General features: G+C 34.8%; 1 protein-coding gene across 7 annotated transcripts in view; it reads left to right on the top strand.

Moving 5' to 3' along the window:
- Positions 1-268: 268 nt before the first annotated feature.
- The window catches only part of STXBP5L (syntaxin binding protein 5L), a 413,694-nt gene continuing 395,080 nt past the window's right edge, over positions 269-18,882 (top strand). For 3 of the 7 annotated variants that reach the window (XM_074404289.1, XM_074404288.1, XM_074404287.1), the window contains exons 1-2: positions 1,265-1,483; positions 1,609-1,805. In XM_074404289.1, coding sequence (XP_074260390.1) covers positions 1,378-1,483; positions 1,609-1,805 — 303 coding nt within the window. In that variant the 5' untranslated portion in view covers positions 1,265-1,377. Of the gene's footprint in view, positions 443-970; positions 1,244-1,264; positions 1,484-1,608; positions 1,806-18,882 lie in introns of those variants that run through there. The other 4 variants (XM_074404291.1, XM_074404290.1, XM_074404292.1 and 1 more) reach the window with 4 other exon arrangements.

The following is an 18,882-nucleotide window of genomic DNA, read 5'->3' as shown; positions in this document are numbered from 1 at the left end:
GCTGTCAATCAAATATCTCACCTACTTTTCTAAATTCTCCCCTCCCACTGTCATTGGCTTTACCTTCGGCCTATCCACAGATTTCTTCCGCCCTAGAGACCACGGAACTTGCCCTATCGAATCTAGGATTGGCGCCGAAGCTACTCCCGCCCTTCGACTTCCCCGGGCACTCCGCCCCCTTCGCCGCCAGGCTTGGCTGGGGAAGAAGCGGGGCGGGGCGAGCGAAGGGCCGGCCAGAGGGCGGGGCCTGCCTCCCACGGCGGGAAGGCGGAGCCTGCGCTAGAGCCTGCCTGGTCGGTTAGGACCTCGGAGAGCGCCAGGCGCCGCGACCAGAGGGATTGGAGACGTGGCCGGAGCCCGGCCGGACCCACGCCTGTGAGCCCGCCTCCCTCCGCGTCCTAGGCTTCCCGGGCTGGCAGGCGGTGAGTGGCGTCTGAAGAAGGTGCCTAAGTCCTGGGTCAGATAGTCATCCCTGTGGGACTCAGCCGCCGTCCGGCTGTGGCTCCCTCGCACCTGTGTGTGTGTGAGAGCGAGGAGAGAGAGGAGAACGAGCGCACCTGCGCGCGAATGCCGGTGTGAGGGTGTTTGTGTGTGTTCCGGCTGGGCGCGCGAATGCTCGGTGTAAGGTGTTTGTTTGCGCGCCGGCGGGCCGGAGCCCGGCACCTCAGCGTTCGGGCCGGGGGAGGCACAGCGGGAGCGGCGGCTCTGAGCGCCCAGCAGGCTGAGGCGGGACTCGGGCCGCAGTAGTCGCAGCCAACGGTTCACTTCCCTCGAGAGTGGCCGTCGTGCCGCGGGGAGAGCGGACGGCGGGCGGGCTAGGAGGCGGTAGAGCGCGGTGGCGGCTGCGGGCAGAGGTGGAGGGAGAGGAGCAGGAGGTGGGGAGAAGGGGGAAAGAGGACGCAGGGAGGGAGGTGAGGGGGAGGCGGAGGGACAAGTGGAAGCAGACGGCGTCGCTGTTCGCCCCTCCCCCCCGCAGCTGTTGCTGTGGGTCACTCGCAGATGTTTTGGGGTCCGAGCTGCTGGGGGATGGGGAATAGAAAAAGTCCCCCCCACCACATACCTCCCTCCCCCCTCCTTTCCTATTGACAAAAAAGGAAGCGTTGAAGATGATGGGAGAAGAGCCCGGAAGGTGGTGGCAGAGTAAATACCGGCTCCCCCAACATCATTTTTCTGAAAATAAAATATTCTGAGCTGAACGTTTCGAAGAAGGAAAGCCCGCCCTTAAGAGAGAGACGGAGTCTTGGTCTGTTGGGCTCTGGTTTGATTGTATAATAATGATGATATAATGCTAATGACGATGACACTGCCTTTTATTTTTACCTCAGTGCTGATAAAGCGTAGCTACAGCTGGGGATACAGTCCTTGAAAATCTGATGTATGAGGAGGGAATACTGTTGCTTTTGGAGTTGTGTTATATTTATCCTCTTTAAAAGGATATGCTTTTTAGAATTAAAATTTGACAAAACGAAGCCTCTTTTTTCAGGTCGGTTATAACCAAGGCTCATAAAATGGGGACTGACTTGACTAATGAAAAGAGAAAGGCTTTTACCAAGGTCTAATTCCATGTGTTAAGTCACCTTTTCCTTTTTCCTTTGAATTTCTCAACAGTGTGTAAAATGAAGAAGTTTAATTTCCGAAAAGTTTTGGATGGCTTAACTGCCTCCTCCCCTGGCAGTGGTAGCAGCAGTGGCAGTAACAGTGGTGGTGGGGCTGGAAGTGGTTCCGTACATCCAGCAGGGACTGCAGGGGTTCTCAGAGAGGAAATTCAGGAAACCCTGACTTCGGAGTATTTTCAGATTTGCAAGGTAAGTTTTGAATTGGCTTAAAGCCTAGTATTTCTTTATTATACTGTTATGAGGAAACAAGGGGGGAAAACACACCAGGGACTGGAAACTGTTGAGATGCCAGCATCAGAGTCTGGTGCAGCAAGCTCTGTGGGTAGATCAGTTTGAATTAATAGATATTTCAGGCATCAACTTAAAAAGCAATGATAGTTTAAGGGGGAAATTAGCACACACAAAAAGTAGAATTTGCAAGACAATGTTAAGACCCAATAGTGAACAAAATTTTTAATATTTGTGTATTACATTAACTGAAGAAGAAAATAGTCATTTGGTTTTCTGTGTTGTCAGAGAAAATAATTGTTATTTCACTGTTCAGTATGAAATGAATAAAGCTACTAACGTGTTGCTAGAATTAAGTAGATAATAGGAAAATATGTGTTTTAAGGGGGCCAATGACATTGCTTTAAAATTCTGAATAAAAACACTTCCATGTTCTTGAACTCTTCATAAATAAATAGACAAATACACAGGCTTGTAAGAACTTGTTATACTTGTAAGAACTCAAAAATAGCCTGTGTTCTGGTTTAGTGAGAAAACATTTTATGTAATTATACTTTGATATCGAACTTCTAATGAATATGCAAAAGAGAGTTTCTGATACGTAGAGATGAGAATTTATAAAACAAGCATTAGGTTAATGTACAGAGATGTTGTGAATGTTATAGTCATTATATTTTATGACATAAGCTGATTTATGATTTTATTGCCCTTTTTTGAGTTGTCTTGGAATGTGCCTATTATATGCAACAAAAGCTACTAAGTTATTTGTGTAATATAAATAAATATACTTTTGTAAATGTGTTTGGCTACATAAAAAGAAATAGAAAACTTGCAAAATTACAGAAATTAACAATGTTTAAAATGCTTTCACAAAAGTTTTTTTGAAATTATCAAAATTAGTTTTGTGGTAAACAAGTGATAATATGTATAAAGAGATAAATTTCAATCACTGCCTCAGTCTGTATTCCTAGCGGGGTCATTATACAAACATTAAATCTACAGTTATTAGTTTACATAAAAGCAAGTTTATTTAGAGTTAAGTTAGATAAACAGATTTAACTCTAAACTACTTTGTGAAATTTGTGTAATGATTTTTTTTTCCTCAATAGGAAATAACAGATATTCTGTTAAATTAGGGAAGGGCTTAATAGCAGTTATGAGACAAATGTTAAAGAGTCTTGGAGGTCAAATTTGAACTGTTAAGGCAGGGGAATTATGCCCTGATTTTCTAATCTTCATTGTATTTGTAATTTTTGTGATCAGATTCTGAAATATTTTTCCAAATTCTCTCAATTCATGTATAGGATAGTGATATAGGATAATTTTACTATAGGTAAAATTGGTATAGAAAAGATAGACTTCTGAAGCAGAATGGCATTGGGCTGCTGAGGTTATAAAGCTTGTAGAGAGGTTTTAAATAAAAAACTTCAAGGAAATGGGTGAATTCAAGAGAGAAGGGAATACATAGTTATCTTCCTATTTATTCAGGCAAGAGATATTCATAGGAAGTGGCAGAAGTTAAATACATACAACTTTAAAAACATATGGCATGATAGGAAGACCATTGGCCTAGGAATCAGAAAATTTGGGTTTTATTTAAAATTCTGCTATTTAATAGCCATATAATCTTGGGGAAGCCATTTGTCTCCCTTGAGCCTTGATTTCTGCATCTGTAGTATGAGAATAAGCCTATTTGCTCTCCCTAACTAAAAGAGGGTTATTGGGAAGATCAGACAAGACAAGGTGAAGGCAATGCCTAAATGGAAAGGATGATAAATTATCTATTAATATTGCTAAAGTTTCTAAAATCACCTGTTTATAGTGGAATGAATGTAACTTGTGGGTTATAATAATATTAGTTTATGATTTTCAAATAAATTATAAGATAGATAGCTATATAAGTTGTCCACTAATACTACTGAAGTCTTACTAAATGTGGAAAATACTATAGCATCTTTGGATAGGAACATAGTTAATTTTTAAAAGTAGTTATATGGCTGTATTATAGTTAACTGGCCTATAACAAAATATATAAAAATGAACTAAGAATGAACTATCCTGAGAGCATAAGGGTATAGGGGCAGGTTTGAGTAAAGGATGATAGATGAGTAGAAAGTATGTTTATAAATTTTTGAAGTTCCCTAAAGGGCAATCACATTTTCTCACAAAAAGTCATTTGGTGCTAGTATTTGTTAGAAAATTGGGTTGTTGGTCTTGTGTAGTATGGTGATTCTTACGTTCTTAAAAACAAATAGTGTGGTCATACTTCATGTATTTCTGATATAGAGCTAATTTAAAATCGTAACATAATTTCCAAGTATGTTTATCTGTAGAATCATTATCAGTGAGTAAACCAGATTTCTGTTTCTTAAAGTTTAGTGCATTTTGGTAGATATTTTTCTGCCCTCACTTGAAAATGTTCCTGTGAAAAATCTTAGGATTAAGTTTTATATTTACTTTTAATAATAGGATGATTATATTGATTTCCTATATTATAGTTCTGTAAAACTGTTTATAATATTGGTTAAATAGCAACAACTTTGACTGTATCTATTAAAGGTCTCAAGTAGAAGCCCTACTTTAAACTTTCAAATCGAGTTTGTTTTTCTCAGAGAAAATGGAAGTTTTTGTTCCTATTTAAGTATCAAAATGATGCTCTTTATAAAAAAGCATTTGTTTATAGTGACAGTTATTTTCATTTTTAGTTTTAAAAGGATAACTTTTCTTAATTCTTTTTAATATTTGAAAGGCTAATCTTTTAATGTGCACAATATACTAGTGTTTTTATTTAAAAATATCGATTAAGTATTTTGAATAATATTTTCTAATTTTCTTTTTTCTTTTTTTTTTTTTGAGACGGAGTTTCGCTCGTTACCTAGGCCAGAGTGCAATGGCGCGGTCTCGGCTCACCGCAACCTCCGCCTCCTGGGTTCAAGCAATTCTCCTGCCTCAGCCTCCCGAGTAGCTGGGACTACAGGCACGCGCCACCATGCCCAGCTAATTTTTGTATTTTTAGTAGAGACGGGGTTTCACCATGTTGACCAGGATGGTCTAGCTCTCTGGACCTCGTGATCCACCCGCCTCGGCCTCCCAAAGTGCTGGGATTATAGGTGTGAGCCACCGCGCCCGGTCGGTATTTCCTAATTTTCTAAATAATACTAAAATTTATGAGGACTAATAAAAAAGTCATTGATTAAGTTTTATGCAGCCAAAATTAGAAATAATATTTAAAGGATTTAGAGAAGGTAGTTGTAAAAAGTAGAATATAAGCCCTCCAAAAAGTATATAATAGGTCCACCACGATACCTAGGGAGAGGCTTGATTAAATGAAGCATTATACTCCTAAAGAAATGCAGCAAGAAGGTATTTTGGCATGTTTATTGTTGAAAAGATATTTTATTTATTATACACCTTTAAAAACAAGACACAAACTGTTCTCAGCTAAATGACTGCGATAAGAATGAAATAATGCTTTCTGGGATTGATTTATTGGCAAAATCACCTATGATATGTTCTGGACTTATCTAAAATATTAAAAAGAAGAATATGATTTTTGTTTCATTAGAAGCCCCAAATCACCAGTTAATATTGATAGTGTATAGAATTATTTTGAGTATAGTGACATATACTGATGCTGTATAATCAGTATAATGAATTTGAAATTGAAAATATAGTATTTAATGTTTTAGTTTCAGTTAATGTTTTATAATTGGATTATGTGTATTCAATAAACACCTCTTTGAATTGATAATAGCCATAAAATCAACATCTTATTTGGATATGTGAATTTTATTATAAATAAAACTGATCATTTTGTAATGGTGGTTTTAGATGCAGATTTAATACCTTGATTTAGAAAGTAAAGATTGGAATTGAGGGAAAATTGTTATACTTCTTTTATCTTTCTTTTATTTTTACTTTACCAAAATGAACACAATAAAATTATACTCTCCAGAAAACTAACTGGATTGGTTAATGTTCAGTTTAATTTGTTCCTATAAATAATAATAATAATAATAATGATAATAATTTTTTTTTTTTGAGACAGAGTTTCACTCTTGTTACCCAGGCTGGAGTGCAATGGCGCTATCTCAGCTCACGGCAACCTCCGCCTCCTGGGTTCAGGCAATTCTCCTGCCTCAGCCTCCTGAGTAGCTGGGATTACAGGCACACGCCACCATGCCCAGCTAATTTTTTGTATTTTTAGTAGAGACGGGGTTTCACCATGTTGACCAGGATGGTCTCGATCTCTTGACCTCGTGATCCATCCGCCTCGGCCTCCCAAAGTGCTGGGATTACAGGCGTGAGCCACCGCGCCTGGCGCTGTTCCTATAAATTGACTAAAAACCTGTCTTTATATCTGTAAACTGTAAAAGTTTGAATATTATTCGTAGTATAATAAAATTTGAAATTAGATTGAATCTGGGTGAAATGCTTACAGTTGGTAAGCATCCATGTAGATGGAAAATGTAAAACTAGCAAGAGACAAAAAACTAGCAGATGATATGAGGAAAACTCAGGAGTAGAGGCAGGTAATCTGAAGCATTTTTTAGAAAGAATATTAAGAGAGAAATTCAGGCATGTCCCAGCTCTGTGGAGTGGTCAAAGATACTGAAAACAAAACCAACTTCAAAACAACAAACAAACAATACAAAATTGTCAGAGACAAATGAATTAGGCCAAGAGGAAATTGATTAGGTTAAACATATTTTCATTAAGGTGATGGATAGAATTAAGACCAACACTATAATAAAGGATATAATTGGTAGCATCAGTACCAAGAGTAGATGTAGGGGAGATGTGTGAGGAGTTGATTTTATAGAAAAGAAAAGTGGTGAAAAAATAGCAGAGACAGTAGATTTTAATATTATTCTGATACACTGTAAGGGTGGTGATGCAATTAAGCAACAGAAAAGCAATTGAAGCTACCAGAAAGGAAATGGTAGGGTGGGGAATAGAGGTAACATTCGCCTTTTAAAATAGCAAGGGGCAGGCATGGTAGCACATGCTGGTAGTCTCAGTTACTGGGGAAGCTGAGGGGGAGGCAGGAGTTGGAGGCTTTAGTGCACTGTGATCATGAATAGCCACTAGTAGTATTCCAATCTGGGCAACATACCAAGACCTCTGTCTCTAAAATAAATAAGTAAATAAAATAAAACAGTAGGTATCTAATTTAGAATTTTTCTCCTTACCTCATAATAACACGTATTTTGTTTGAATTCTAAGTAAAATCTGTGCTTTATCCTTTCAGGTAAATAAAAACGTGATTCTTCTAGAAGATTATATGACTTTTGTATTGCTGCTTCAGTTACCAAAAATTTATTGGCTTTAAACAACACAAACTTACCATCTTATTGTTATGGAGGTCAGAAGTATGAAATGGATGCCACTGGGCTAAAATTAATGTGTTCACAGAACTGCATTCCTTTTGGAGGCTGTAGGGGAGATTTTGTTTTCTTGGCTTTTGCAGCTTTTAGAGGCTGATCACAATTCCTTGGCTGATGGCCCCCTCCCATCTTCAAAACCAGCCCCCTTCCATTTTCAAAGCCAGTTGATCTTTCCCACACTTCACTACTCTGACATTGACTTTCCTGCTTCCCTTTTTTAAGGGTCCCTATGATTACATTGGAACCACCAGGATAATCCAGGTTAATCTCCCCATTATGAGATTAGTTGATTAGCAATCTTCATTCCTTCTGCAACCTTAATTCCCCTCTGCCATATAACCTAACATATTCACAAGTTCTTTGGGGGCTGTTATTCTCTCTACTTAGGTGTTCATCACCTCACCTGTTTTTGTGTTTTGAGTTATATTATGGAAAATTTTAAACACACAAGAACAGAGAGAATAGTATTGAACCCCTGGCTTCAACAATGATCATCCTTGGCAAATCTTGCTTGTTTATATTCTCTTATTTACTACTCTTATATTTCATTATTTTAAAGCAAATCTCAGACATTGTACCCTTCCATCTGTAAAAAACTTTACAGAGCAGATAAACAATTCCCCTCACCCTGTGCTTACACTGTAATCCTAAAGCCCATTATCATAGCAGAAAACAATTAACATTTCTTTATATAACATGTAATTAATGTTTAAATTCCCTCAGTTGTCCCATATTGTCTTTTTGTAGTTGATTTGTTTAGATTGGGATCCAAGCAAGCTCCATATTGCATTTTTACTTGGCTTGACGTTATCTTAATTCAATCTGTGTAAAGTCACAGGTTTTTGATAAGATTGGCTATCTTGTGCTTTTGTGTATATTAATGAAAAAAATAAAAAAAGTCTTTGTCCTGATTTCTTTATGAACTAGAAGGCTTTATATGAGGAAGTGGGTGGATTGTTCACTGCACCACACGATGACAAATAGAGAACTTTTAAATGTTTTCTAGACATAGTAACATTCTTTAAGGAATGGGAAAAAGAATATTTTTAGGTCATCCCAAGAGCTTTTGTACTATTTTGTGATGCTACTATAGGATAGGGTTGGCTGAGAACGTTAGAAAGAAGTGTCATAAAAGACATAGTATGTATCAAAGGGAATAAAAGTGGGATGGATTCTTTAAGTTGTACTCAATATTACTGATTTTTATCCATGAAATAAATTATTTGAGGGATAGGATGAGTTTCAATTTTGTATCGCTCTTAAGTGAAAGAATAGAACATTTGATAAGGATTCACTGTACGGTTACTTAGAATAGAATTATATAACAAAAAGCTGAAAATGAATTGGACGAAGTCTGTTTTATTAGTAACTTAGATTTTTTCTAAGTTATAATGTTTCCAACACGTGGGCTAATAGTCTGAATATACTTGAAGAACTGAGTTGGAAAGTGATAAGAGGATTAGAATACTGATGTGGAACACATTTTGATTTATTGAGTTCCATTAATAAATAATCTATACACTACATTTATTGATTACTTACATAATTCAAAAGGTACCTTATTCTGATTCTCTGCCATCCTATGGTAGTTTATTGTTGGATCTTTCTTTGCTTTTTCCAGTTCCATCTTAACCAAAACTTTTTTGTTGTTTCAGGTGATACTGAATATTCTTGTGCTCTGTCATAGCTTCCCACTAGCTATTTGGTGAATTCAGTTACTTATTATTTAAACATTTATTGAAAGCATATTTTATATATAATTCTAAACTAGACTTTAATTGGGCAACCTTTTTTTTTTTTTTTTTTTTTTTTTTTTTAGGAATGACTTTGCAAGACAAGCATACTATGAACCAGTTATATTTATATTTGATTAACAGAATAGTTTGCATCATGTGAACTTTAATTCATGTTTTTTAACTTGATGAAACTCCCTTCTATTTTTTCAATGGCTCAGGATTTTTGCTCTCTGTCCCTTCCTTTCTTTTTTCTTTGTATTTCTACTATTTTTGAATTATTTTATGATGTGTTTGATATTTTTCTTTGTCCTTAGTTTATGTTAATTTCCATTTATATCTTCTTGGCTAAAAGCTGCTTTATTCTAAAATAAAAGAACCTGGAAAATGTCTAAAATATATTTTTTGGTACAATTTCATTTCCCTAACAAGTCTAATACTTATTGAGACTATTAACAGACCAAAATAACTCTTTAAATCTCTTAAGTTTCTCTTTTATTCACCAATTTTTTTTTTGGAAAGGATTGAAAAGTATTTAATCTCGGTCATCTCAGTATATTTATCAAATAATTATCCTTAAATCATGCTTCTTTGCTAACAGACTCTAATGTCTTAAAAATTTTTTTTGAAAAATGATTTGGGTTCTGCTTTTTAAAAATTCAATACTTTTAAATTGCTGTAAATATATATACATATTTTGGGGGTACAGATGGTAATTTAATACATTTATATAGTTTGTAAACATCAAATCAGTGTAATTGGGATATCCATCACTTTAAATATTTGTCTTTGCTTAATGCTAAAAACATTAGAATTATTCTCTTTTAGCTATTTTGAAATGTAGAATAGATCATTGTAAACTATAGTCACCTTACTGATCTATTAAACATGATATTATTTCTTTATCAAAATATATATTTGTACCCATTAATCAACTTCTCTTCATTTTCTCACCCTCCTTTCAGGAGGTAACCAATATACTCTCTGTCTTCATGAGATGTACTTTTTAGCTTTTACTGAGTGAGAACATGTGATATTTGTTTTTCTGTGCTTGGTTTATTTCACTTAACTTATGACTTCCTGTCACATTCATGTTGCTGCAAGTGACAAGATTTCATTCTTTTTTATGGGTAAATAATATTCCCTTGTGTGTGTATATACCGCATTTTCTTCCTCTGTTCATTCATTGATGGGCATTTGGGTTGAGTTTACGTTTTGGCTATTGTGAGTAGTGCTGCAATAAACATAAGAGTGCCAGTATCTCTTTGATATACTGATTTCCTTTCTTTTGGACATATATCCAGTAGTGGAGTTGCTGGATCATATGGTTGTTCTATTTTTAGTTTTTTGAGGAACCTCCATGCAGTTTTCCATAGTGGCTGTACTAATTTACATTCCTACCAACTTATGTGAATTCCCCTCTCCCCACATCCTTGCCAGCATTCATTATTCCCTGTCTTTTTTATAAAATCCTTTTTAACTGGAGTGAGATGATATCTTACTGTAGTTTTGATTTGCATTTCTCTGATGATTAGTAACGTTAAGCATTTTTCATATACTTGTTGGCCATTTGTATGTCTTCTTTGAGAAGTGTCTATTCAGATCTTTTGCCCATTTAAAACTCAGATTATTTATTTTTGCTATTGAGTTGTTTGAGCTCATTATATATTCTGGTTATTCATCCCTTCTGAGATGAACACATTGCAAATATTTTCTCCCATTCTGTGGGTTGTCTCTTTACCTTGTTGATGGTTTCCTTTGCTATACAGAAGATTTTTAGCTTGACACAATCCCATTTTCTATTTTTGCTTTCATTGTATGTACTTTTGAGGTCTTAGCAAAAAAAAAAAAAAAAAAAAAAAAATCACTGCCCAGACTTATGTCTTGGAACATTTCTCCAGCATTTTCTTCTAGTAGATTCATAATTTTAGTTCTTAATTTACATCTTTAATCAATTTTGATTTGGTTTCTGTATATAGTGAGAGAAAGGGTGCAGTTTCATCATTTTGCATACAGGTAGCCAGTTTTCCCAGCACCGTTTTTTGAAGAAACTCTCCCCACTAAATGTTCTTCGTACCTTTATCAAAAATTAGTTGGCTGTAAATGTGTGGATTTATATTTGGGTTTTCTGTTGTATTCCACTGATCTATGTATCTTTGTTTCTGCCAGTACCATGCTGATTTGGTTACTTTAGGTCTGTAGCATATTTTGAAGTCAAGTAGTGTGATGCCTCTAGCTTTGTTCTTTTTGCTCAGGGTTTCTTTGGTTATTCAGGATCTTTTGTGGTTTCATTTAAATTTTAGGATTTTTTTTTTGTTTCTATAAAGGATGTTATTAGTATTTTGATAGAGATTTCACTGAATCTGTACATTGCTTTGGGTAGAATTGTCATTTTAACAATATTAATTTTTTCAATTCATGAGCATGAATTCTTTCCACTTGTTTGTGTCCTCTTCAATTCCTTTGTTGGTGTTTTATAGTTTTCATTGTAGAGATCTTTCACTTCTTTAAATTTATTCATAGGTATTCATAGGTATTTTATATTCTTTGTAGCTATTCTAAATGGGATTGCTTTTTTATTTCTTTGTTCAGATTGTTCACTGTTGGTGTATATAAATGCTTCTGATTTTTGGATGTTGATTTTGTATCCTACAACTTTACTGAATTTGCTTATTGGTTATAACAGTTTTTTTTGGTGGCATCTTTAGGTTTTTGTAAGTGTAAGATCATATCATCTGCGAACAGGGCTATTTTGGCTTCCTTTTTCTAATTTGGATACCCTTTTTTTTTTTCTCTTGCCTAATTGCTATGGTCAGGACTCTCAGTATTAGGTTGACTAAAAATGGTGGAGGTGGGCATCCTTGTCTTGTTCCAGATTTTAGAGGAAAGGCTTTCAAATGTTCCCTGTTCAGTATGGTGTTACTTTTGGGTTTGTCATATATGGCCTTTATTATTTTGAGGTATGTTCTTTTCTATCCAGTTTGCTGAGGGACTTTCTCATAAAAGGATATTGAATTTTATCAAATACTTTTTTCAACATCTATTACAATGATTGTATGCATTTTGTTCTTAGTTGTCTTAGTGTCATGTATCACATTTATTGTCTTGCATTTGTTGAGGATTATCACATCAGTGTTAATCAGGGATACTGGCCTGTAGTTTTCTTTTTTTGTTGTGTTTTTGTCTGGTTTTGGTAATGCTGGCCTCATAGGACAAGTTTGGAAGTATTCCCTCTTCATTTTTTTGAAGAGTTTGAGTAGAATTGCTGTTAGTTTTTCTTTAAAGTGTTAGGTAGAATTCATCAGTTAAACCATCAGGCTTTTCTTTGGTGCGAGACTTTTTATAACTGCTTCAATCTTATTCTGCATTATTGGTATGTTGAGGTTTTCTCTTTCTTCCTGGTTCAATCTTGGTAGGTTGTATATGTCCAGAATATATAAACAAATTAGAAAACTTAGAAGAAAGGGATAAATTCAATTTTGGTAGGTTGAATTTATCCCTTTCTTCTAAGTTTTCTAATTTGTTTATATACAGTTATTCATAGTGGTGTCTAATAATTCCTTACATGCCTGTGGTCTCAGTTATTATGTCTCTAAGTTTTTTGTTTCTGATAGTATTTATTTGGATATTCTTTTTTTTTTTCTTAGTCTAGCTAAAGGTTTATCTATTTTATTTACATTTTCAAAAACAAGCTCTTCAATTTGTTGATCTTCTGTAGTGTTTATTTTTTATTCTCACCTTCATTTGTTCCTTTTCTGATCTTTATTGTTTCTTTCTGTATGAATTTTGAGTTCAAATTGTTCTTGTTTTTCTAGTTCCTTGAGGTGCATCTTAGGTTGTTTAAAGTCTTTCTGCTTTTTTGATCTAGATGTTTAATGCCATATACTTCTCTCTCAGTACTGCTTTTGCTGTATCTCATAGATTTCAGTATATTTGCATTTTCATTTGTTTCAAGAAATTTTTAAATTTCCTTTTTAATTTTTTCATTGACCCATTAGTCATTCAGGAGCATGCTGTTTAATTTACGGTGTTTGTGTAGTTTCTGAGTATTCTCTTGTTATTGATTTTTAGTTTTATTCCATTGTGGTCAGAAAAGATATGTAATATGATTTCTACTTTTTTGAATTTGTTCTAACTTGTTTTATGGCCTAAGATATGGTCTATTTTAGAGAATGTTCCATGTTCTGATTTTTTTTAAAAAGGTGTATACTGCAGCAGTTGAGTGAAGTGTTTTGCAAATGCCAATTAAGCCCATTTGGTCTAGTGTGTAGTTTATAAGTGATGTTTGTTGACTTTCTGGCTGGATGATCTGTCCGTTACTGAGAGAGGTTTTTTTTGTTTTGTTTTGTTTTGTTTTGTTTTTTTTAAATCAATGTTTAATACATTTGTAGGAATAGAAGGAATGCAACAAAGATTAGAATTTTATAATTACATTAGACATTTATGTAAAAGATCTTTCATTTTTCAAAGAAGTTTCTCCTATGTCCCTATCTTTTCTGTCTTTCTCAAAGCAGTAGTTATTACTATTCTCATGGCCAAGCTTATTTCATTGAGTTAAACAGTAATTATATCTGTATGTTTCACAACATTATCATCTTGAGAAAATCTACCCTTCATTTCACCACACAATCTCACTGCATTGTTTCACAGTATAATTGTATTCCACTTAAATTAGAAAAGCCCAAAGAAATTAGAGCAAAACAGTCAAATTCATGTGAATAAATGCTAGAGAACCAAAGATTTTAAAGTTCTGATTTAGTAACAGTTACTAAATCTATAGTCATAAGACTTCTATTTATACATACTATTTAAAACAGCAATAATTGAAATGAAAGCTACATTAATGAAAAAGGAACTCAGGAATGAGATCAGTAATACAATATTTAAATATAGATGCTATGTATTTTATGATTAGTGTCAGGTAAATATCTTAAATTCTGGTCTCAGAGAAAAAGATCAGAGACAATTACAAAGAATATGCTCCATATTATTAGTTCCATCTTTCAAACCAATGAGATCGTTTGGGAAAATGGCTTTAGTCTTTCTTTGTGTCAGAGATTCCATTGGTCCTTTTGTTGGTAATCTATTTTTTTCCATCCTTACAGTCTACTTTGTCTTTATTTTAAATTGTTCATATTCCTGTATAGTTTTATAGGCTATATATAACTAATAAAAGGAGAAATAAGAAATAAAAAACAAAGTATATGTATGGCTCTAGAAACTTTTCATATTTGTAGAACAGAATCAAAATGATGATACAGGGAATGCATACCATTGCCTGGGCTTCATCTCCTAAACTGCAACCATGAAGCCCTAATGACAATGTCCACATTTCTGGAGGAAGGGATGAACAGCGGCCTAGAGTGGGTTGTTGAAGAACCCAACTATTAGTGTATTGCAGTCTACCTCTCTGTCTCGATCTTATTAATGTTTGCTTTATATGCTTGGGAACTCTGGTGTTGGGTGCATTGTTATTTATAATTTTTATATCCTCTTGCTGAATTGACTTCTTTATTATAGTGACCTTCTTTGTTTTTATAGTTTTCGATTTGTAGTCTATTTATCTGATTGACATCTAGCTATTCCTACTGTTTTTTTGGTTTCTAGTTGCATAGAATATCTTTTTCCACACCTTCAGTTTCAGTCTATGTGGGTTTATTGTAAGCAGTATATAGTTGTGTTTTTTGTCTTTATTCATTTAGCTACCCTGTGCCTTTTACTTGGATAATTGAGTCAAGTTACATTCAAGATAATTATTGCTGAGTAAGGATATATTACTGCTTTTCTGTTGCTTGTTTTCTGGTTCTTTTGTAACTCTTTTCTTTGTTTCTTCCTTTCTTACTGTCTTCCTTTGTGATTAATTGATTTTCTCTAGTAATATGTCTTAATTTGTTGCTTTTTATTTTTAGTGAAGCTATTATAGGTTTTTGCATTGTTATTGACATGAGACTTACAAAGAACATCTTATAGACATAACAAGTATATTTCAAAGAGATGACAACTTAGATTAGATTATACAAAGAATAGGACAAATGAAGAAGAGTGGGGGAAAATTCTGTATTTTAACTCCATCTTGCCACATTTTGAATTTTGTTGGCTCCATTTATGTATCTTTAATTGCTTATCTCTTAACAGATTGCTGTAGGTATTATTGTCTTTGATAGATTTGTCTTTTAGGTTTCATATTAGAATTATGGGTGGATTGCATAATACAGTTCCAGTATTAGAGTATTCTGGGTTTATCTGTGTACTTAATTTTACCAGTGGGTTTTATACCTTCAAATGTTTTGTTCTTGTAAGTTATTATTTTTTAAAATTTTAGATGGAGAAACTCCCTTTAGCATTTATTGTAAGATGGGTCTGGTGGTGTTGGATTCTCTGAGAAAGACTTTATCTGTTCTTCATAGTTGAAGGACATGTTTGCTGGATATAGTATTCTTGGATGGCATTTTTTTTTTCTTTCACCACTCCCTGCTGGGCTGGATAGTTTCCATTGAGAAGTCTGAATGGATTAAACATCCTTTTAATATTAATTGTGTATTTTCTCATGCTGCTTTCAGGATCCTCTCTTTGTCTTTGGCTATTGAGAGTTTGATTATTTATGCCTTGGTATAGTCTTATTTGATTTGAATCTGTTTGGTATTCTCTACATTCCTGTACTTGGATATTTATCTTTTTCGTTTCAGAAATTTTTTCAATTATTATTTCTTTGAATATGCTTTCTACCCCTTGCCCTTGCTCAAGTTCATCTTGACTATCAGTAATTTTTAGATTTGATCTTTTGAGGTAATTTTCTATATTTTGTAAGCAATCTTAATTCTCTTTCATTTTTTTCCTCTGTGTATTTTCAAAAGGCCTGTCTTTGAGCTCATCTGTTCCTTCACCTGCTTCATACATTTTGTCATTGAGGGCCTCTAGTGAATTTTTTAGTTCAGCAAATATATTTCTCAGTTCCAAAATTGCTGCTTGATTTTTCAGAATAATTTCAATCTTTTTGTTAAATTTCTCTGATAAGTTTCTGCTTGCCTTGCCTTGCCTTTCTTTCTCTTCCTCTTCCTCTTCCTCTTTCTTTTTCTTTTTCTTTCTTTCCCCTGAGACGGAGTCTTGTTCTGTTGTCCAGGCTAGAGTGCAGTGGCGTGATCTTGGCTCACTGCAACCTCCGCCTCCAGGATTCAAGCAAGTCTCCTGCCTCAGCCTTCTGAGTAGATGTGACTATAGGTTTGTGCCACCACACCTTGCTAATTTTTTTGTGTTTTTAGTAGAGATGGAGTTTCACTGTGTTAGCCAGAATGGTCTCAATCTCCTGACCTTGTGATCCGCCTGCCTTGGCCTCCCAAAGTGCTGGGATTACAGGCCTGAACCACCAAGCCTGGCCAACTTCTCTGATAAATTTCTGAATCACTTTTCTGTGTTGTGTGAGAAGGTGGGCTAGGGGTTCGTGCCCAGCAGACCTGAAGGATGAACTTCCTCTAGCATGGTACTGCTGAACAGCCTCTAATTTGGCATCTCCTTTGGCTGAGTTACAGAGCAGAATTTCCAAGGCTAGGGATGGTAGTCCCACCTCCCCGCTTTGTTTCTCTTTGTCTTCAGGTATATTTCTTACTTCAGATAACCCTGATGCTTTCCATGGGTTGGTGTAGAGACAGGGCTATTGCTAGGGAACCCAAAATGGCGGGAAAGCTGGTTGTCTATCTTGATCTGACCTTTTCCAGAGTAGAAATTAGGAGTTGGGGGAAATTTTCTTAGTGCTTGGTGCCAGGAAGATTGGTGAGATTGGCATCACAGATATGGAAATCTTTTTCTTTTACTGTCTGCTTGGAGTTTTTTCACTTCCTTGTGGCCCTGCAAACTGACTTATTCTTATTTGAGTTCTGGGATATTTATGGTAATAATCTTAGTGATGTATATTTGTTTTGGTTTTCTGCTTGGGCAGTGAAACTATCTTGCTTCTCTATCTAAGAAAAGATCAGGGAGGGAAGTATGTGAGGTATAATTTACACATAAAAATTACATTTCAAGTACTCGTTTCAATGAGTTTTGATAATTATATACATCTGTGTAACCATCAGTCAAAACAAGATATAGAGTATCTTAAATTCTCTAAAATTTTTTTTCTGACATTTTCCAGTCAATTCCTACCCTTACCCCTTTCCAGAGGCAATTAAATTCTGACTTCTATCACCATAGCTTATGCTTACATGTTCTTAGAGTTCATATAAATAGAATCATATGGTATGCAAAGTGTGTGTATGTTTGTGTCTTTTACACAACATAATGTGTTTTTTAAGATTTCAAGTTGTTGAATGCGTCAGTGATTTGTTCTTTTTTTATTGCTCAGTAGTAGGTAGAGAGAAAAATACTTCAAAAGTATTCATACTTGAGACACACAGATGCAGGCAATTTATTTTTTGGGGTGCATATTTAGTATTTTTTATGTTTGGTTTTTTGTTACATTGAAATTAACAAAGACCACCCAAATGAGAATGTAGGTTATTCAGATTTTGTTCTGGCAAAGGAATCAACCACCATCCTTTGCATTTGGCAGAGACTCAAAGGCAGGCAGAAGAGTGGGAGAGCTTTGTAGTGAAAAAAGCGTAGGCTTTAAGTATATTCTTATTGCAAGTTGTTGGTTTGGGAAGCTGGAGGCAGGCCGTACACAAGGGAGGCATTTCTATGTGATTGGTTTGAGAAGCATATTTGGCTTTCTTTAGTCTATATTGAGTTGGAAGTGTTGTGAAGAGGGAGCTGCAAAAGTTAGGGGATCTGGCAGTTATTGGTCATTTCCTGTTTATACTGGGCTGATGAATGCAGATATTGTGGTTTGACTTCCCAGACTGGTTGCTGCAGGGATTGTGGTTTGGTTTCCTGGTCTGGTTGCTGCTGAGGTTGTAGGTTAGAGTTCTATTATCATATATGGTTGTATATAATTATAAATTATATTGTATATTCAGTCTTTTGGTTATGTTTTGTATGTGTTACAGATCTTATGTAGAATTTTACATCCTAATTTTTTTCACTTAACATTAGAATATAAGCACTTTTTGGTTGTTATGGATTTTTTTGTTTATATAAATAAAATGGCTGTGTAACAATCGAGTGGATGCACTCTTTGTTTATTATTGGAAATTTAGCTTTTATTCAGTTTTTCTCTTATAGGAATGCTATTATGAACATCTGTGAGCATTAAGCCTTCGGCATATTTAGTATTATTTCCTGAGATGAGATTTCTAGTTGTAAAATAGTTAGGTTATAGGTCTTTATTTATCTTGTTGAATTAATTTCCAAAAGGATTCACCTAGTAATTGGTAACTGTCAGTTCAGTGGTATTCTTATTAGCTTTCAATATTTAGAAATATTTTTATTAACTTAGTGAAAAATGTAATTTTGTATTATTTAATTTATATTTTATAATAACTAGTGAGCTTGATTATTTTCCAATATACTTATTAGCCAGTTGAGTTTTTTTATGAATCATCTTTTCATATCCTCTTTTTTCTTATTTATTGGTTCCTAGTAATTTATATTACCTTGTATAAATATTTGTATGTTAAATTAATCTTTTGTCTGTTATAGTTTTGTAAAATTTTCTCTAGTTCATTATTTGTATTCATATAGTTCTAATTTATGTAATTCATGTTTTTTCTTTTGTCAGATCTATTGACTTATCCTTAGTGATTTCTTTTTTATCCTCTACAATCCAGAGTTTTAATTGAATATTCATTTCTATTTTCTTTTACATTTTTGTGTTTTGATATATCACATTTTGACTATTTTAGCCAAATTTGGTTTAGTATATAGTATGACTCCAAAATGATGTTTCCTCCAAACAGCCCATGAGTTACACCATACCATTTGTTAACTGTTGCTTCCCTCTTGCACTGAATGTGGTACTCCTTTGCCATACCTTAACTTGAAATG

The sequence above is a fragment of the Saimiri boliviensis genome, chromosome 8 (genome assembly GCF_048565385.1).
Source record: "Saimiri boliviensis isolate mSaiBol1 chromosome 8, mSaiBol1.pri, whole genome shotgun sequence".
In the NCBI taxonomy this organism is placed as follows: Eukaryota; Metazoa; Chordata; class Mammalia; order Primates; family Cebidae; genus Saimiri; species Saimiri boliviensis.
Note: the sequence above shows the minus strand (reverse complement) of the source record. Positions and strands in the feature narration are given on the sequence as shown.